General features: G+C 44.4%; 1 protein-coding gene across 1 annotated transcript in view; it reads left to right on the top strand.

The window, feature by feature from the left end:
* The window catches only part of FBH1 (F-box DNA helicase 1), a 154,659-nt gene that overhangs the window by 103,755 nt on the left and 29,016 nt on the right, over nucleotides 1-21,888 (top strand). The window contains exons 15-17 of the mRNA XM_082253201.1: nucleotides 798-919; nucleotides 14,421-14,496; nucleotides 16,795-16,992. Of these exons, the coding sequence (XP_082109327.1) occupies nucleotides 798-919; nucleotides 14,421-14,496; nucleotides 16,795-16,992 (396 nt within the window). The remainder of the gene's footprint in view (nucleotides 1-797; nucleotides 920-14,420; nucleotides 14,497-16,794; nucleotides 16,993-21,888) is intronic.

Raw genomic sequence — 21,888 nt, 5'->3', positions numbered from 1 at the left:
GGCATTACAACTACAACTGAGCAGCAGCTCAGGCATCTTTGTGGATTTTGATCCTTTCTCCTGGTTCTGATCTGATTGTCACATGATGGGAAAAATGACCTAATTGCATGAAAAATGATGGTGCTTTTTTACTTTTCATGCAATTAGGTCATTTTATTCATCATGTCACAACATCCATGTCTTGGCTCTATAATGTGACTGCAAGCTTGTTCATAGTGTTTCATAGCGTAAGTTTAGAAACTTTAGACTAGTGATAGATACAGTATATTTTTTTTGTTTCTTAGCTCTGACTTTAGTAAACTGAAATGTGTGTAGCTTATTTGAGTTAGTACACACTGCACATCCCATTACACTTGCACCCCCTTAAAGCAGAATAAAACCCTATGCGTAAAAATAATTTAAAAAAACCTCCCCAGGGGCTTTGTTATAATATACTAGTATGAACAGGATATTGGCACATTATTACAGACTTGCGTGCCATGCAATCTCCTCCAGCTCTACAGTGTCAGTGTACTTGGCTGTCACAGACACTTCCATCTACTGCAGGTCTTTCTTCCAGGTTTGGACTCTTTGGCCGATTGGTTGGCTGGGCTGCAATAACGTCACTCATACGTCATCACGGCACAGAGTAGCTCTGTAGCTGTATGCTGAGCTGTGCATGTGCAGCTCAGTGTACATAAGCACTGTCTGTCAGGGAGAAGTCCAGACTGTCTGCTTTTTTTGTTTTTTTTAATTCTACTTTAATACATAGGTTGCTCTGTCTTCTAAGTCCACTAGTCATAATATTATGTTTACAGGTACTGTCCGTGAGCACTCCCAGTCAAAAGTTGCCATTTTATCCAGAAGTAACGCCTCTGTGTTTGATCAAGCTGTCCATGTTACTGATGGAGAATCGACTTCAGTGATCCATATTATTGGGGTATGTTTTCTTCTGTGTGTGTGTTGCTGTCAATTACATTTATATTTCTAGTTACAGATTCCCCTTAAATTATGCTACCCTTCAGCATGGTATGCCTGTATTTATATTCTATATAAAAAAAAAAACAAAAAGGGAAGGTGCAGTTTTTGTTTCCGCAAGCGTTTTGACAGTTTTTTTTTTTAAACATATATGGTGTTAAAGGAAATCATACTTTGTTTAGCATTAATTATCTGGGAAAAACCCTGCTGGCACAGAATGGGAAAGTGGGGTCATCCAGGGATAAAGAAAGAGGGTGGGGGATGGAGGTCAGGTCCCCTAAAGTAGCCTATAGATGACTCGATTTTCTTTCCTTGCACCATGGGTGGAAGGAAAGGAAATTGCTTGATTTCCCCTATCAATACAATTAGTGTTGATGGGGGGAATGCCTCCAGCAGCTCTATTGTGTTCTGCCGACAGGGGGGCGCGGGGAGCCTTCCCGGCTGGCAGGACCCCAATGATTACTGCTGGCAACTATAGCTGCCGGCAGTAATCAAAATGTAAAAAATCCCACAGGCTGGTTGTACCCAAGTCACTCTAAGGGTCAACTTATGTACAATCAGCCTGCCCGAACATGGGTCGAACCTTGGCTGGTCCCTGCTGATTTCGATCCATGTATTTCTGGCTTAAGGAAACATAGGCAACCACAAGTCTATAGGAAGGGGTACATGTAAAAAAGGAAAAAAGAACGGTGGGATGGGGGGGGAATGCTTACATGAGCAAGTAAGAGATACTGTTTATGTAATTGACCACAAGTTCACACAAGAGAGGGAGGGGTAAGGTGAAGGGATAATAATCAGTGTTAGTAAAGGGGGGCGCATTAGACTCCTAATTACAATTGTTTATATTTGGATGAGCATTTACACGTTTTGGCTATTTTTAATGTGCTTCTGATATAAGTTTTCTTCTAATGTTTCTTGTACTGTTCTCTATAGCCACCAGAGGGCACCTTTTATGTTCATGTGCAAGCACTGCCTTTGCTGAACATTTATGTGGTTCTAAAGTTTAAACTTTTTTTTGCCTAAAATATTAAACATGTTATACTTCACCTGCTCTGTGCAATGGTATGACCACCCCTTACCTCCTCTTGTAGGGTCCCCCATTGGCGCTGTCTGCTTCTCTTCTAAGAGTGCCCCCATAGCAAGTTGTGGGTGCACTCCCGAGCCAGGCTGTGTGCATCCGAGACACACACAGTGTATCGTGTATCTCGGCCCTGTTCTCTGCTCACTGCATTTGATTAATAGCAGGAGCCAATGGCTCCCACTGCCTCCTCTTTGTCCTGTTGGCTGAGAGAGGAGAAAGCCGCTACAGTTGGGCACAGCACGGATTGAGAGAGGACTCAAGTACATATTTGGGGGGAGGGGGGGTGTGATACTACTAATGGGACATTTTTTACCTGAATGAAGGTAACGCACTCAGGTAAACAATGTTTTGCCTTTGCCTTTAGCACAGGCTGCTACAGTGGATTAGTGGATTTCTGCATCCTCAGCAGTCCTCCGGACATGACATGGATAGAATTAGATGCAACCAAGCAGGACCAATGTAAATTAAAAAAAAAATCAGTAGTTTCTGGTGTTCAGCTAGAAGATCATTGACCTGGCTGTGAAGTTTGACCTTGCAAATCTTCATATATCTGGGAAAAGGGTAGTATTGGATGCACTAGCAAATTTATGTTGAATTTGTTTTATTCTGTTTAAAACAATATAAACAATATAGAGTGGAAACGTTAGAGTAGAAGTCCATTTTTAACCACTTAACCACCGGAGGATTTTGCTGTCTTACGTCCAGGCCACTTTTTGCGATTCGGCGCTGTGCGACTTTAACAGACAATTGCGCGGTCGTGGGACGCCGTACCCAAACGAAATTTATGTCCTTTTTTTCCCACAAACAGAGCTTTCTTTTGGTGGTATTTGATCACCTGTGCGATTTCTACTTTTTGCGCTATAAACAAAAAAAGAGCATTTATTTTGAAAAAATAACAATATTTTTAACATTTTTTTATATGAAATTCCTCCCAAAAATATGTAAAAAATCAAATTTTTTTAAAAATTTTGGCCAATTTGTTTTCTGCTACCTATGTTTGGTAAAAAAAATCACAATAAGCATATTTTGATTGGTTTGCGCAAAAGTTATTGCGTTTACTAACTAAGGGAAAGAATTCTGTCATTTGTGGTGTTTTTTTTTTTTTAACGAGTAATGGCGGCGATCTGCGATTTTTTTTTTGCGGGACTGCGACATTGCGGCGGACAGATCGGACCCTTGACTGACATTTTTGACACTTTTGGGGGTACCAGTGACATTACTGCAGTAATCAGTGCTATATATATGCACTGTTACTGTAAAAATGACACTGTCAGGGAAGGGGTTAACTTTATTGGAGAGGGAGGGGTTAATGTATGCCTGGTGCTTACAAACGTGTGTGGGGGGGGGGGGGAGGTGACTAAGTGAGCCAGGGACAGATCGGATGTTCAGCTATGCTGAACACTGCAATCTGTTATTCCTTGTCACTGAGGAGATCCGCCCGCTCTGTTTACACAGGCGGGCGGATCTCCAAACTAGATTCCCCGACGATCGGCCCGACTCCCCCTGTGACGATCGGCCCGACTCCCCTGGCCCGACTCCCGCTGTGAATGAAAACAGCGGGAGCGCGCCTCCGGCGGCAAGCGAGCGCCGCCTACAGGGGGAGGAGTCCAGCGACGTAGGTCTACGTCGCTGGACGATAACGAGCCACTGTGCCGCAGTAGCAGCACAGTGGCTGGAGCTAAGTGGTTAAAAGATTTAGAAGTCTACATGAAGATCATAATAATAAGCGGTCAAATATCACATATTTATGATAAGATACGGGTCTCTAAGGCATAGTAAAATGAGTATAAAAGCCGTATTTTTAATTAACCAGTAGTCCACTAGGAATAGAGTGTTTAAGAGCATGACCAATATGGTTTGAATATTTAGTCAATAAAACAATAACATATTATATTATGTAACAAGAAAGAAAGGGTGGGGAGGTAAGGGTAAAAATAGGGGAAGGGAAGCGAGGGGAAGGCAATCTACACATGAGAGAGCCCCGGAGAAGCATCATCAAATGTATCTGCTACAAAAACCTCAAAATCTGAGGAAAACTGGAAGTGCAGCCATATGGTCCACATACAGTGCCTTGCGAAAATATTCGGCCCCCTTGAACTTTGCGAACTTTTGCCACATTTCAGGTTTCAAACATAAAGATATAAAACTGTAATTTTTTGTGAAGAATCAACAACAAGTGGGACACAATCATGAAGTGGAACAAAATTTATTGGATATTTCAAACTTTTTTAACAAATAAAAAACTGAAAAAATGGGCGTGCAAAATTATTTAGTCCCCTTAAGTTAATACTTTGTAGCGCCACCTTTTGCTACGATTACAGCTGTAAGTCGATTGGGGTATGTCTCTATCGGTTTTGCACATCGAGAGACTGAAATTTTTGCCCATTCCTCCTTGCAAAACAGCTCGAGCTCAGTGAGGTTGGATGGAGAGCGTTTGTGAACAGCAGTTTTAATTTCTTTCCACAGATTCTGGATTGGATTCAGGTCTGGACTTTGACTTGGCCATTCTAACCATTCCATTGTAGATTTTGCTTTGTGTTTTGGATCATTGTCTTGTTGGAAGACAAATCTCCGTCCCAGTCTCAGGTCTTTTGCAGACTCCATCAGGTTTTCTTCCAGAATAGTCCTGTATTTGGCTCCATCCATCTTCCCATCAATTTTAACCATCTCCCCTGTCCCTGCTGAAGAAAAGCAGGCCCAAACCATGATGCTGCCACCACCATGTTTGACAGTGGGGATGGTGTGTTCAGGGTGATGAGCTGTGTTGCTTTTACGCCAAACATAACGTTTTGCATTGTTGCCAAAAAGTTCGATTTTGGTTTTATCTGACCAGAGCACCTTCTTCCACATGTTTGGTGTGTCTCCCAGGTGGCTTGTGGCAAACTTTAAACGACACATTTTATGGATATCTTTAAGAAATGGCTTTCTTCTTGCCACTCTTCCATAAAGTCCAGATTTGTGCAGTATACGACTGATTGTTGTCCTATGGACAGAGTCTCCCACCTCAGCTGTAGATCTCTGCAGTTCATCCAGAGTGATCATGGGCCTCTTGGCTGCATCTCTGATCAGTCTTCTCCTTGTATGAGCTGAAAGTTTAGAGGGACGGCCAGGTCTTCGTAGATTTGCAGTGGTCTGATACTCCTTCCATTTCAATATTATCTCTTGCACAGTGCTCCTTGGGATGTTTAAAGCTTGGGAAATCTTTTTGTATCCAAATCCGGCTTTAAACTTCTCCACAACAGCATCTCGGACCTGCCTGGTGTGTTTTCTTGTTCTTCATGATGCTCTCTGCGCTTTAAACGGACCTCTGAGACCATCACAGCGCAGGTGTGTATACGGAGACTTGATTACACACAGGTGGATTCTTTTTATCATCATTAGTCATTTAGGTCAATATTGGATCATTCAGAGATCCTCACTGAACTTCTGGAGAGAGTTTGCTGCACTGAAAGTAAAGGGGCTGAATAATTTTGCACGCCCAATTTTTCAGTTTTCTATTTGTTAACAAAGTTTGAAATATCCAATACATTTCGTTCCACTTCATGATTGTGTTCCACTTGTTTTTGATTCTTCACAAAAAATTACAGTTTTATATCTTTATGTTTGAAACCTGAAATGTGGCAAAAGGTTGCAAAGTTCAAGGGGGACGAATACTTTCGCAAGGCACTGTAGTGGAGTGGGATTCAATCTTATCAGTATCCCAGGCTATCATAGGTTCTCAGTGTTCGATCCTGTCCATTTCGCAAGCCCAATCGGCTAGAGAGGGAATAATCGGTTGGCGCCAAGACCTAGCAATAACAAATCAGGCAGCTGTCAGAAAATGACGGATTAAGCGTTTCTTGATTTGCTTATTGGAGCCTGGAAACTTAGACAGTATTTTTATGCGAGGTTCATTTGGGAATTTGTCCCCAAACAGTTTGTCATATAGGCGGAGAATTTTGTCCCAAAAAGGAATAATGCACAGGCATGTGCCCCAGATGTGTGTCATGGTGCCAGGGGCCTGTAAATTTCTCCAGCATGTGTTTGGTATGGTATGATCAGTTTTGTGCAGGATAGCAGGGCAGCGATACCACCTAGACCCAAGTCGGTAATTGTGTTCTTGGGCATGAGATGATATAGACAATTTAACCACTTAAGGACCAAGCCTACTTCTGATATGTTGTTTACAAGTTAAAATCAGTATTTCTCTTACGTCCTCTTGACAGTCGCCGCCCACTCATTCAGTCTTCACCAATGGGTATAGACCTCTTATCCATAGGAGCAAGCTAGGCATAAGACTTGTTAAAAACAAAGCAATTTACATAGACACACCTATAGGGGCTGTACCACTGGTCCAATACCCCCCTGCTATCAGCATTTCCAACTCAGTTTGTCTTCTGCCTAGTTAGGAGTAAGATAGGCTATCCCTGTGCTGGGGCTAAGGTCTCCGCCTTTCTTCTGTGTTTTATTACTTTTGTTTTGTGAAAAGTGTTTTCTTGCACTACTAGCTTTTTATTTGTTCCTGCGCTTGGTTAGTCGGATCTTCGGAAGACTACAGCGTCTGCGGAGCTGGGAGTCGGACTGGTCGTCCTGGTGTCCCAGGACAGAGGGCCTTATGGAATCCCAGCCCGCCTTAGAGCGTTTAGCAGGCTATGCGTACACCCTGGCCTCGCAAACGACCTGTCCCTGTCCTCAGGGACGAAAGCCCGCGAGGTGGCCACCTCGCTTGGACGTCTCAACCGCTGTTCCGTGCGTTGCTAGAGTCCTGTTTGGCTGACGGCACCCCCACCACCTGGGGTGGGAGCCTTCCCGTCAGAGAGGCACCCACGTCATCGTGGTACGTTGAGTACATTCTGTGTTGTGCCTCTGTCTGGGGATGGCAGTGTGTTAGGTCTGTGTTATCCCCTCATGTCTGTGTGTCTGGGGCTCGCACTTCTCCCGGTCCTGCGGGGGCTCGAACGTGTCCAGGACGCTCTGTGGGGGGTTATGGGGGTCCCTAACCTCGGTGACACTACTGTGGCAATGCTGGGTACAGACATGTGTAGGCGACCCGCAGCGGTGAAAAAACCGCGGGACCGCCATTTTTGGGTGTGGGCGGCATGCTTGGCTTGACTATGGGAGCTTCAGCAGCCAGTTTCCTTGTTGGTGGTGTATTGCACCTTCAGACGCCATCTTGTGTGTGGCGTCTGGCTTTATACAGAGTGTTCGGCGGCCATTTTCCCTGAGCCTCCTATTGTTTTCTATGGGCAACCATTTTCCCTTAGTCTACATCCTGTTACATCACTTCCTTTCTGCACATACAGGAGGATCGTCAGCAGCGTGGTAACACTTCTGGGGGTCTGTCCTTGCTGTTTTTTGGGGAATATCTCTTGGCTATCAGTTCTATTCCTGCCTGAGGGGGTTTTCAGTCTAGTCCCTGTTTGCAGTGCATTGCGGTGGGATTGCCGCTATTGCGATTTAAAGGGCCAGTGCCATAAAAGTTTTTATGGAGTCCCAGGACAGCAAATTTCCCCCAGCTTTGGTGGATGATTCAGGTACGTCTGAATCATCTGCGATTACTGCTGCACTTGCAAATTTAGCTTCCAAAGTGGATCTTTTGATGTCTGAACGGGATTCTAGGAAAAGGCCTAGGTTTTCTCACTCCTCTGATTCAGAGTCTGACATGGTTGCCATAGACAGTGTGCCCCTTGAAGGGTCTCAATCCTCCCAGTCTGAAGGGGAGGCGGAGGACGAGGAGGGGGATGATTCGCGCTTGTCCGTGGTTCCTAAGGTGGATCACACGGTGTCCAGGTTGAATAGGGACACTCTTGTACCCACGGAAGATTCTCCACTGTTCAGGGACCCCACGGATAGGCGGATGAAGTCTCTAGCTCGCCACTCCTATATGGTGGCGGGTTCCTTGTTGAAACCTATTTTCGCCTCCATCATGGTGTCTCAGGCTGTGGCAGATTGGGCCAATGTGCTCAGACGCACCCTTGCGTCTGATTCCGCCCCTCCTACTACTTTGGAGATGGTGGACCAGATTATTCAGGCTGTCCTGTATCTGTGTGATGCGGCCTTGGATGAGGCCCCTTTAGCCACGAGACTGTCTGGTGTCACAGTGCTTACCCATCGCTTGGTATGACTGAAAAGCTGGTCGGCCGACCAGACTTCCAGGAAGACTGTGTCTCACATCCCTTATGCGGGGACTTGCCTTTTTGGGGACTACCTGGACGAATTGATTACAGGGGTCACTGGGGTCAAGAGCACTCTGCTGCCTCAGAATCCCAAGGGTAAGTTTTTCCGCGGTAAGCAGGGCCCTTCCTTTAAACCAAATCAGGGGTCCTTTCATGCCTTCAAAGCACAGGATAAGGGGAAACCTTTCAAAGGGCATGGTGGTCAGAGGAAGCCATGGGCGGGTAAGTCAAAAGCTGGCCAAGCTGGCGCGGCGGCCCAGTCCGCCTCGACCAGAAGGGACGCCCTCACCCGTTCCAGGGGTGGGGCGACGCCTGCGAGGTTTTCTCGAACCTTGGCTGCTCCAGATTCCGGACAGGTGGGTTCAGGAAATCATTCGATCGGGTTACAAGATCGAAATCCTTTCGCGGCCAGCGGACAGGTTCTTTCCCTCAAATCTTTATTTGACCCCAGATCGTTTACAAGATCTTCATCGGGGGGTTCAGGATCTTCTCGCCCAGGGGGTGATCGTCCTGGTGCCACATCGGGACAGATTTCGGGGGTTTTACTCCAATCTGTTCACTGTGCCCAGAAAGGAGGGCAAGGTACGTCCAATTCTGGACTTGAAAGCTCTGAACCGCTTCGTGCGGGTTCAAAAATTCCGCATGGAAACCATCCGTTTGGTGGTAGCCTCCCTGAGTCCGGGAGATTTCCTGCCCTCCATCGACCTCAAGGATGCGTATTTACACATCCCCATATTCGAGGGTCATCAGAGGTACCTCCGATTCGCAATCGCGGAGGAACACTATCAGTTTGTGGCGTAACCAAGGGTGTTTACCAAAGTGCTGGCTCCTGTTCTAGCCCTGTTGCGGGCGCAGGGAGTTGCGATCTTGGGATATCTGGACGATCTCCTGTTAAGGTCGAGTGCCAGTCAGAGTCCGGACGTGATCTGTCCACTACGGTTCAGACGCTCCAGGAGTTTGTGTGGACCATCAACATTCAGAAGTCGACTTTGTCTCGACTTTGTCTCCTTCGGTTCGTCTCCCTTACTTGGGGATGGTCCTGGACAGTGCCCAAGCCAAAGTGTTTCTGCCGGAGGACAAGCTCCGGACTCTGCAGACCGAGGTCAGGTCCCTCAGGGACAGCGAATCCTTGTCTCTCAGGACCTGCATGCGGTCCCTGGGATTGATGGTGTCCGCCTTCGAGGCGATAGCGTTTGCACAGTTCACACACGATCTCTTCAAGCGGAAATCTTGGCCAGGTGGGACAGGCATCCTCAATCTTTGGAAAAGAGGATATCTTTGAGTCGCCAAGCTAGAGAGGATCTTCTGTGGTGGCTCCAGTCTGCGGCCATGACGGAAGGAAAGTCTTTCCGGCCGTTGTTGTGGACGTGGATTTCCACGGACGCCAGCCTATCGGGCTGGGGTGGCGTTCTGGGCACTCTGTCTGCCCAGGGCAATTGGTCGGAGGAGGAATCCTCCCTGCCGATAAATATTTTAGAACTGCGAGCGATCAGACTGTGCTTGCTCCGTTGGTCAGATCGTCTTTGGGGCCGTCCTGTGCGGGTGCAGACGGACAATGCCACTGCGGTGGCTTACATCAATCACCAAGGGGGCACCACGAGTGCCTGGGCGGCCCAGGAAGTGACCGAAATTCTGTCTTGGGCCGAGACACACGTCTCGGTGATTTCGGCAGTTCACATTCCGGGTGTGGAGAATTGGCAGGCTGATTATCTGAGCCGCCAGACCCTGGACCAGGGGGAATGGTCCCTACACCTGGAGGTGTTTCAGATGCTGTGTGCGCGATGGGGATCCCCGGATGTGGATCTGTTCGCATCCCGGCTGAACAACAATGTAGGAAGGTTCGTGGCAAGAACGCACGATCCTCTGGCAGACGCCTCGGATGCGCTGGTGGTACCTTGGAATCAGTATCGCCTGATTTATGCCTTCCCTCCGATTCAGTTGTTGTCCAGGTTCCTTCGCAGGTTGGTCTCGGAACCGAAGTTGGTGATTCTGGTGGCCCCGGACTGGCCGCGCCGGTCTTGGTACGCGGACATCATGCAACTGGTCGTCGAGCCTCCTTGGTGACTCCCGTTACGGGACGATCTGCAGTCTCAGGGGCTGATCTTCCATCCTGCTTTACGGTCGCTGGCTTTAACAGGGTGGCTGTTGAAAGCCAGGTCCTGAGAGATTGAGGTCTCTCGTCTGCGGTCATTCCTACCCTGCTTAAGGCTAGGAAGGCCTCGTCCGGAAAAATCTAGCACCGTACCTGGTAGGTTTATTTTGCCTGGTGTGAGTCCAGGGACATCCGTCCTCGCTCCTTTTCGGTGGCGAGGGTGCTGGCCTTCCTGCAAACTGGTGTGGACCAGCGTCTTGCGCTGACCATGATTAAGGGTCAGTTGTCTACGCTGGCAATCCTTTTCCAACGCCCCTTCAGGTCAGGTTGCCTTTCTGGTGGCGATCACATCTGCCTGCAGATGTCTCAGCTGGCGGCTCTGTCTTGCCACTCCCCTTACCTGGTGGTTCACAAGGATAAGGTGGTCTTGCGACCTAACCAATCTTTCCTACCTAAGGTGGTGTCGGATTTTCACCTTAACGAGGATATTGTCCTGCCTTCGCTGTGTGCGAATCCAAAACATCCTAAGGAGTTTGCTTTGCATTCCTTGGATGTCGTCCGGGCGGTTAGGGTGTACCCTGGCGTCTACTGAATCCTTCAGGAAGTCGGATTCCCTTTTTGTCCTTCCCGAAGGGCCCTCGGAAGGGTATGGCTGCGTCTGCGGCAATCATTTCTAAATGGATCAGGCAGACGATAGTACAGGCCTATTCTATTAGGGAACGGGTTCCAGGCTTCCCTGTCTACCAGAGCAGTGAGTGCGTCATGGGCTTTCCGACATCAGGCTTCGGTGGCCCAGTTGTGCAAGGCAGCGACTTGGTCGTCTGTGCACACCTTTTCCAAATTCTACAAACTTGATGTTTTGGCATCAGCCTCCTTTGGCCGCAAATTTCTGTGTGCGGCAGTGCCTTGAGGGGGCCATGGCGTTGGCCGGTCCCTGTCTGTTGGGGTGTTTTCCCCCTTGTTTATTTGCTTTCCTGGGTTGTTTGCTCCAGTTGAGCTTTTCTGTTACCCAGAGTTTTTACCTTTCTGTTCAGATAAGGTTCCTTTCTCTGACCTGGGTGCTGCGTTGCCTTTTGTGATGGTTGCGCTTCCCACCCCTCATGTCTACACTGCTTTGGGACATCCCATTGGTGAAGACTGAAAGAGTGGGCGGCGACTGTCAGAGGACGTAAGAGAAAACTGAATTTTTGTAAAATCTTACCGTAAAATTCCTTTCTCTGAGTCCTCTGACAGTAGCCACCCCTTCCCCTCTAGTGGGGTTCTTTTGGACTTTAACTGCTTGCTACCAAACTGAGTTGGAAATGCTGATAGCAGGGGGGTATTGGACCAGTGGGATCTATGTAAATTGCTTTGTTTTTAACAAGTCTTATGCCTAGCTTGCTCCTATGGATAAGAGGTCAATACCCATTGGTGAAGACTGAATGAGTGGACGGCGACTGTCAGAGGACTCAGAGAAAGGAAATTTACGGTAAGATTTTACAAAAATGCAGTTTTTTTGCTGGAAAATTACTTAGAACCACCAAACATAGATTTTTCTAGCCAAGACTCTGGAAAATAAAATGGTGGTCGTTGCAATATTCTTTGTGTCACGGTATTTGCGCAGCTGCATTTCAAGCGTCATTTTTTTTTAAAAAAAAATACACTTCACTGAATTTATAAAAAACTAAACAGTGAAGTTAGCCCAATTTTTTTGTCGATTGTGAAAGAGGATGTCACACTGAGTAAATAGATTCCTAACATGTTACGGTTTAAAACTGTGCACACTCGTGGAATGGCAACAAACTAAAAATCTCCATAGGTGAAATTTTAAAAATGTTTAACTGTTACCACTTTAGAGTTTGCTAGAATTATTGCTCTTGCTCTGGCGATACCTCATATGTGTGATTTGAACACCGTTTACATTTGCGGGCGTGACTTACGTATGCATTTTCTTTGGTGCACGAGCTGACGGAGGCGCTTTAAAAAAATGTTTTCTCTATTTATTTTAAAAAATATCTGATCACATTTATTGCTGTCACAAGGAATTTAAACATCCCTTGTGACAGTAATAGGCAGTGACAGGTACTCTTTATGGAGGGATCTGGAGCCCCCCCACTGTACTTAAAAGTATTCAAAATGCTGGAAATTGAAGGATTGACAGGCAGAGAGCATTCAGGGTAAAGGAATTTGTTTTCCATTACGGAGCAAATGGCTCAGTAAAGGAGCTTCAGACTTTTGCAAGGAAAGGAATTTAAGGTTAGTAAAAGTCGGAGAGAAAGATGCGATATAAAACAGCAGAGTCAAGGGGTTAGGTCTTGAGGACAGTAGACCCTTTGGTAAGGCAACTGTCCCAAATCTGTAGCAGAAGTCACTAGGGGCAATAGGTCATTAGGAGGGGTCTGTGTGTCGGGTCTGTCCATGGTAGAGACGGGAGATCTGGAGATATCAGGTCATTTTCTAATAATGTCCACAATTTAATGCACTGACCATGATACCAATCAATTATCTGGAGTAGCGACTCTGCATGAAAGTACACCGAGGTTAAGAAGAGCAACACCTCCTCTGACCTTAGGTAGCGCTAAAATGGTAGAGCCAATTCAAGGTATCTTATGCTACCAGATAAAGTTATGTATAGCCCTTTTGACTGCCTGGAGAAAACATTGAGAAAGGGGCATAGGGAGCGCCTGAAAGGTGTAGACAAACTTAGGTAGAATGTCCATTTTCGCAACATTCATATGGCCAAACCAAGAATTGTTTAGTTTATCAAATGCTTTAAGGCACATATGAATCGACTGACCTAGGGGCGTATAATTGAGATCTGCCAGGGAAGACAAGGAAGTAGATATTTGGATACGAAGGTTTTTAATAGCTTTTTGTTGCCTTTTAAACGTGAAAGTAGATTCGAGTTGGGATAAAGTAGTCTTGGGTAAGGATATGTTCAGGGCCTCAGTTTATCGTAATTTACTTTGAAGTTGCTTACCAAGCTAAATTCTGTGAATGCTTTGACAATGGCTGGCAGGGAGACATGAGGGTTGCACTAGCAGATTTAAATAGAATTGACTAACAGGTTAAAGCTGAACTCAAGCTAACAATTTATAGGCATTTATAACAACAGTTTTTACTTTCTATTGGGATAAAGGTTTTACAAAACATAAAGAATCTGATCTATGGAAGCACCTTTTGTCAGTGATAAATAGTTTGTCTCAATTCTGGACAGCTTGGTCTGTTAAAGGCAATTGAATCAACAGGTAAAAATAAAGGCAAAAACCAAATGCAGCCTCTTCATGTAAGAATTAGTAAGCTGTAACATAATACATTTTTGGGAGGGTTTAATACTTCATCAATTAACCAGTAACCTAAACTAGAAAGGTTAAATTTGGTACACTTTAAATATTGTTGTGTGCATAAACATGTCAGCATTTCAAAGGCATTGTACTCTTTTTAAAATGTTTTTTTTTTTAAATAGGTTGTAGTGTAATTTGTTTGCCTTACCTTGTAACAATGGGCTCTCATGTTGTGGCCACAGTTTGCGGTGTCATAACTGATCGATTCCCCAGTGCCCATGTATTCCTTCATCTAGCTCGTCCCATGTCACAATCCATGCCTTGCTATTTCTTCTGTGTTGCATCACAATTGCAAGAGTGTCAATGTGATGAAAGACTACAGGGTGATGGTAATTGCTTTGCCATCTTTGTGTCAGATCTTTTTAATTAGCTTTCACCTGGAGAGCACTAGACTGAGATATCTGGGGTTTATGGGGTATGTAGTTTCTTTACAAGTAGGTTCAGTTCTTAGTCTACAGCCATTGGTCATGTGTAAACCTATACAGTGCCATGCCACATTACTGATGTTTGAACACAAACTTCTGACATCAGAATGTGAGGATTTACTCTATTATAGGCTGTGCACGGGGTCTACAAATGATACCCTGAAACAACATGATCAATGCACATCTTATGCAGGTAAAAACACAAGATGCAGGTAGGTAGGTTTATAATGCCTTTAATGCAAGTTGGTAACATTTGTGCATATGCCTAAAATAAATAAAAATCATATATTATTTTAGTTGTCTGCACAGTTTAGTAAAATAAAGTTTGGTAACATTGTCATATAAGAAAAAAACATTTTTAACCTTTTTCTTTTTTTATTACTTCAGGGGCCAGAAAACTTTGGACTGAGCAAAATCTATGACATTTGGATACTGCTTCAGCCAGAACTGGAAAGAAAGAGACGTAGGTTTTTTTCTGTAGTATCTTGAATACAATTTTGTTTTTTTAAGAACAAATGAGTGTTGAAGGGTTAGAACCTCTGTCAAGCTGACATTACTGTCTATGTCCTCCAGTGAGGAAATTTTCCCTAACCTCAGTCGAGGTAATTGATGTCAGAAGAGAATTCAAAGGAAAGTTGCCTGTAATACTTTGCAATGCCTTCAAAGCCTCCTGGGCACACATCATGCCAGCCTGGTTGCCCAGTACTCCTAGACACACCATTCACACGTCACTACATGAGTGCTGTGCTCAGGGCTACCAATCCTCCTGTTTTGGGCTTGGACCATGAGGGGAGCCTGGGCAGCAGGGGAATTAGATGTGAGCAGGAGAGGGGGTGATTAATGCGGCCCGGGAGCAGTTACAGGGACTGATCCCTTTCATATCCTGCAGCAGCTGAAAGCAAGCATTTCCTCCTCTCCCTCCCGCCAGCTTTTAGTTGCTGCAGGGAGAGACACACAGGGGATCTGTTCTAGTAATTGCCCTCCCACCACACTCACCATCCTCCCTGTCCAGGATTCAATCCCCCCTGCTGCCCGGGCCCCCCTGTGTGCACCTTTTGCAGCACTGTTGGCTTCCCTCCGCTTCAGGCACACAGGCCGGAGAATCTTTTTAGAAGGTAGAGTGGAGGAAGGGGTCGTTAAATATGTCATATTTACCATCCCTTTCTTTTTGTTAATGAACACAATGCATGAAAACCATGTTTACTATGCTTCCGTTTATGAATAATTAGGAGCCTCTGTACATAGCGCTTTCTGTTTGTTCACTGTCCAAAGTGAAAAGGATGGAGGAATCTATGTCCTCAGTCCCTTTCTCTGTCTGAAAAATGAGACATTAGGGGTCTGTTTAGACCCCTGATATTTCACCAAAGCCCCCCAACAGTGTGGATAAAAATACATGGATAAAAAACATTGTAAAAAAGTAAATAATTGTATAAAACAGAAATTGAAGGGCTCATTCACTTGGATTCTCTGGCCCATATGTGTGAATTTGTGGTTTGTTTGTACGGCTGGGGTCACCTGTTACTCTAGGACAGTGATGGCGAACCTTGGCACCCCAGATGTTTTGGAACTACATTTCCCATGATGCTCACCTATACTGCAGAGTGCATGAGCATCACAGGAAATGTAGTTTCAAAACATCTGGGGTGCCAAGGTTTGCCATCACTGCTCTAGGAGGACGCAGCAGCTGTACAAACACAGCTGCAGGTCCTAATTTGGCAGGTGTGGGTGAGTGGCCCAAATGCACACTGTCTTCGGGGCTGTATACCTGTCATATTGGGACCTGCAGCTGTTTTCGTACAGCTACTTCGTTCATTTAGTGTAACATTGGCTGACTGTACGCAGCTCCAGCCGCACAAAAAAAAACACTGATTCACACTGCACAGGCCACAGCACCCATGTGAATGAGCCCCAAGACTTCATTTACACTGTACTTTATTTATTAATTCAATACACTTTTAGATTTAGCAAGAACACTGTACGTTTTTTTGTGCTTGCTGATAATAATTTTAGTGTATTTTTAGCATAAATAGTTGGTGGGCAGGTAGGCTGTACGGGGCCCTGCGACATCTAACAGCAGCCATGGCTGCACTGTCCAGGATGGAGGACTGTCCCCCACCACTGCTGCAGGTGGGAATAATGAACTGTTTTTCTAGAAGAGTATAAGGGTTACACCCTTTGGCAGGATTTTTATTGCTGTCTGTGCCCGTTAAACTGGAACTTTATTCTGAAAATTAAGTCCTGCTAGATCTCTTCATAGTGGGCCCTTTTGCAGGTATAGCTATGTAAAACATGGAAAATAAGTAGCTATATTGTTTAAAATCCAGCAATACACTGTCTCCCCTTCCTCTGCGTATGCTCAGTTGCGCTCTATTTTTTGGCACTGCCGAACATCCGAGCCACTGGAGGCCGATCTGCTGACAGCCTAAAGATTTATTGCTGCTCGAGGGCTCTGGGCTGCAGCAAAATGGCAGCCTCGGGCAAGATAAAACAAGAACAATGCTGGAGGCAATTTATAGCACTCTAATTTTGGTAGTATAATTAATAATGTGGAACGTACTGTACGTTTGCTAAAGAACATTATTTTTTATCAAGTTGTTATGGATAAAGTTCCTTTTTAGGAAGCTTTCCTCTGACTGCCTGTCTGAACTGAATGTTGGGCTATAAATATCCATAATATGCTTAAAGAGAAAAAGCAGTTTTCAAAAACACTATACAAAAAAAGCTCAATGTAGTAGCTTTTCTGTTATGTTCTGTTTTGCAGAGAGACTTTTCATTAAAGACAGGTTTATAGCCAAGTGGCTAAAGAAAGGAGGATTTGCAGCTTTAAAGGAGTATGCAGTGAGCTCTGAAGACAAAGAGTTGGAAGGCAAAATTACTATTGTTGAGAAATACAACCAACGAATACCCGAGTTGGTGAAGAGAATAGAATTATCGAATACTCCTAATGTGGATTCTGCAGGTAAGTGCAGACAACACTTTACACTTGTGTTATTGTACTGGAACTTGTACAGTGGCCACACTCCTTTGAAGTATAATCCAGTTTTTAAAAAAACTAAAGGCCATGCATGTTTGTAGAGTTGCAATTGCTTGATACTTTATATATTATGACTGTGGAATAAAGTACTTTCATAACAGGGCATGGCTGGAAGGACATTGCTGTGTCCTTCAGTTCTATAATTAGGTTAACATGAAGTACAACTTGTTAAACCGCAAGAAGTTCCCTGCCAGATATACATTAGCAGGCTGCTCATTTATTTTATACATATAAATATACACACACACACAAGATATTAAAAGTCTACACACCCCTTTAAAAAAAAAAAAAAAAAACAGGTTTTTGAGATTTAAAAAAAAAAAAATCGGATGAAGATTACTCACATATAAATTTTTTCCATCTTTATTGTGACCTGTAATCTCTACAATTTAAATTAAATCAAACTGAACTTGTCTATTGTAAAAAAAAATAAAATACTGTGGCTGCATAAGTGTACTTACCATTTTATATTGAGGGATATGGCTGTGTTGAGAATTGTCCAATCACATTAAAACTGATGTTAAATAATAGGCTGTTCACACCTGCCATTAATGAATATGATTCTGATTAAGCCCATATAAAGTTCAGCTGTTCTAGTAGAACTATTTTAAAGATTTAAGCCTCGTACACACCGTGATAATATTAGACGAACGATCGTCCGTTTTTTAGTTTGTTTTGCATGCCTTTCTCAAATCGAAAAGGAAGAGGTTACCAAACTTAAGAAAATTCTTGTACGACAGAATACAACTTTAGACGTGATGCAATGTGTTGTATTGCATTGTAATGTATTATTTCATTTCCGAACATGCGTGGTCTAGCACTTCCAATTTTTTTTTCCGATGAATACTGTACTGAAAAAATTAAAATTTGTCTATCTGGTATTGTACAAGAAAAATTTTTGTTTTTGCCCCTTCGGATAATTTCAGATGAACTGTCGTCATTGGCTCTCGAAAGCGTTGTACGAACGATCAGATTATCATACGATCCCTTCAAAAACAAAATTTTTGTCCAATTTTCTTATTGTGTGTTCTTGCCATTTTGCAGCAAAAGTCATGGTCTGCAAAGAACTTAGAAAGCATCAAAGTGATCTTATTGTAGGAAGGAATCAGACAGAATAAGGTACAACATTTTTTTCAAGGCATTAGATATACCATGGAAAACAGTGAAGACGGTCAGCAATAACTGGAGAAAGTATTGCACAACAGTGACATTGCCAGGAACTGGATGTTCCTCCAAAATTGATGAAAAAATAAGAAACTTGGACCAGGAGGCTGAAAGCGCCTCACAGCAACATTAAAGGAGCTGTAGGAGTTTTTGGCAAGTACTGATTGTGTACTACATGTGACAACAATCTTCCATATTTTATATATGTCTGGACTTTGGGGCAGGGTGGCAAGGCGGAACCCCCCTTTTTTTTTTGAAGAAGAAGAAGAACAACACCCAAGCCCAGTTACATTTTGCAACAACCTACATCAAATCTGCCAAAAGCATGTGGCAAAATGTTGGCTATTATGGGCTGATGAGACCAAGATTTAACTTTTTGACCATATTTTCAAAAAGTAAGTTTGGCGCAAAACCAACACTGCACATCACCCCCAAAAAAGTAAAACTATACCCACAGTGAAACACGGGGGTGGAAGTATTCTGCTTTTGGGGCTATTTTTCTTCGGCTGGAACTGGAATTTTCTTAAAGGTGGAGAGACTTGAACAGTTCCAAATATCAGTAAATTTTGGGGAAAAAACCTTCAGGCCTCTGCTAAGAAGAGGATTAAAGCGGAGTTCCACCCGAAATTTATACTTACCTCCATCTTCTCGCTCCCGGTCACCTGAAAAACAAATGGATAATCGCAATTTTTTTTTTTTTTTCACTTACCTTTTAAAGAAAATATACTCACCTTACTTCCTTCTTCCTCCCCTCGGCGGCCACGGCGATTCGTCACTTCCTGGCTTTTGCAATGATTCCTGGGAGCTGAACGTCATCGCTCCCAGGAATCATTGCGCCTGCACCGGCCCCGACGTCAGTTCCGGGGCGCGCGCGTCATTCCCTTCTAAACAGCTTCTGGGCATGCCCAGAAGCTGTGGAGGGATGATGCGCGCGACCCGGAAGTGACGTCGGGGCCGGTGCAGTGCATCGTGGGACCGAAGAAGGAGGAAGAGGACCGAAGAGGACGCGGAAGAGGATCGCGCTGGCTTCAAGCTGCCCACACCTGAGATGGCAGCGCTGGAGAAGACAATTTCAAGGTAAGTATTTCTCCTGAAAGGTAAGTGCAACCCGGGACAGATCAGAGGCTAGCCATTGTGGAATGTGCTAGCCCTGACTGTCCCGGGGGTATTTTTATTAAAAAATGTATAACTAGGGTGGAACTCCGCTTTAAGAATTTCACCTTTCAGCATGACAATGACCCAAAGCATACCTCCAAATCACCAAAATAATGGCTTCACCTGAAGAAGATCAAAGTTTCAGAATGGCCCAGCAAGAGCCCAGACCTGAATCCAATTGAAAATCTGTCAGTGAAATGTGTAATCCTGCTTAGATCCTGTATTTTTACTTTATTCCAGTTGAGTATAGACTACTTACTCCATGGTTTGTGTAACCTGTTTTTGTTTTGAAACTTTAATAAAAATTATTCAACCAAAAAATCTGTCAGTGACCTGAAGAGGGCTGTGCAAGGGGTGATGCTCTCACAATCTAACAGATTTGGAGTGCTTTTGCAAGGAAGACTTGTCAAAGATTCCCAAGGTAAGCTGTACCACGCTGATTGACTCCTATTCCAAAATACTGAATGCTGTAATAAAATCTAAGGAGCTTTAACAAAATATTGGTTTAAGTATGTGCATATTTATGCAACCATGTTATTGTAAGTTTTTTTTATTTTTTTCCCTCGTTTAAAATTTTCAGTTATTTAATTGAATTGCACAGATTATACGTCACATTAAAAGATGGAAAAAATTCCAACGTAATTTATCTTGGTCTGATTTTTTTTTTTTTTTACATTTCAAAAACCTGGCATTTTTACAGGGGTGTATAGATTTTTAAAGCCACTGTACGTATAAACTCATTGTTTTACAAACTAACATTTCATACGTCAGTAGAGCATGCCCAAGACCAGAGCAGCCCACCTAGTGGCCCCTTTTGGTGTGTGTGTGCATATATATATATATATATATATATATACACACACACACACACACACTATCTCACAAAAGTGAGTACACCCCTCACATTTTTGTAATTATTTTCATGTGCTAACACCTGAAGAAATTACACTTTGCTACAATGTAAAGTAGTGAGTGTACAGCTTGTATAACCGTGTAAATTTGCTGTCCCCTCAAAATAACTCAACACACACCAAATGATGTCTAAGCCGCTGGCAACAAAAGAGAATACACCCCTAAGTGAAACTGTCCAAATTGGGCCCAAAGTGTCAATATTTTGTGTGGCCACCATTATTTTCCAGTACTGTCATAACCCTCTTGGGAATGGAGTTCACCAGAGCTTCACAGATTGCCACTGGAGTCCTCTTCCACTCCTCCATGACGACATCACGGAGCTGGTGGATGTTAGAGATCTTGCGCTCCTCCACCTCCCATTTGAGGATGCCCCACAGATGCTCAATAGGGTTTAGGTCTGGAGACCTGCTTGGCTAATCCATCACCTTTACCGTCAGCTTCTTTACCAAGGCAGTTGTCATTTTGGAGGTGTGTTTGTGGTCGTTATCATGTTTGAATACTGCCCTGCTCAGTATGTACATGTTGGCATTCATGGTTCCCTCAATGAATCGAAGCTCCCCAGTGCCAGCAGCACTCATGTAGCCCCAGACCATGACACTCCCACCACCATGCTTGATTTTAGGCAAGACGCACTCCTCTTTGTACTCCTCACCTGGTTACCGCCACACACACTTTACACCATCTGAACCAAATAAGTTTATATTGGTCTCATCAGACCACAGGACATGGTTCCAGTAGTCCATGTCCTTAGTCTGCTTGTCTTCAGCAAACTGTTTGCGGGCTTTCTTTTGCATTATCTTTAGAAGAGGCTTCCTTCTGGGTCGACAGCCGTGCAGACCAATTTAATGCAGTGTGTGGCGTATGGTCTGTGCACTGACAGGCTGTCCCCCCACCCCTTCAACCTCTGCAGCAATGCTAGCAGCACTCGTACCTCTATTTCCCAAAAACAACCTCTGGATATGACGCTGAGCATGTGCACTCAGCTTCATTGGTCAACCATGGCGAGGCCTGTTTTGAGTGGAATCTGTCCTGGTAAACTGCTGTATGGTCTTGGCCACCGTGCTGCAGCTCAGTTTCAGGGTCTTAGCAATCTTCTTATAGCCCAGGCCATCTTTATGTAGAGCAACAATTCTTTTTTTCAGATCCTCAAAGAGTTTTTTGCCATTAGATGCCATGTTCAACTTCCAGTGACCAGTATGAGAGAGTAAGAGCGATAACAGCAAATTTTACACACCTCCTCTCCATTCACACCTGAGAGCTTGTAACACTAACGAGTCACATGACATCGGGGAGGGGAAATGGCTAATTGGGCTTGTGACAGGAGTCACTTTGGTTGGGGGGCCCATGGAACACAGCTTACCTTTAGAGAGGTTGGAAAATACCTCTCTCAGCCCCCTAGGCCCCTCTTATGTCTAAGTCACACTGTGTCTATTAGGGACACAGGGTGACCAAGAAGCCCAGTCTGGCCTGCCCAAACCAGACTACCACAGACTGATCGGCTATGAGAGCTCCATGCGCCCTGCCGGGACAAACTTACAAACTATGTTGGAACTTTGTCAAGGAAGCTGCCATGATGGATTGACTTGTTAC

Source organism: Pelophylax lessonae (assembly GCF_965119305.1).
Source record: "Pelophylax lessonae genome assembly, chromosome: 4".
Classification (NCBI taxonomy): domain Eukaryota; kingdom Metazoa; phylum Chordata; class Amphibia; order Anura; family Ranidae; genus Pelophylax; species Pelophylax lessonae.
Note: the sequence above shows the minus strand (reverse complement) of the source record. Positions and strands in the feature narration are given on the sequence as shown.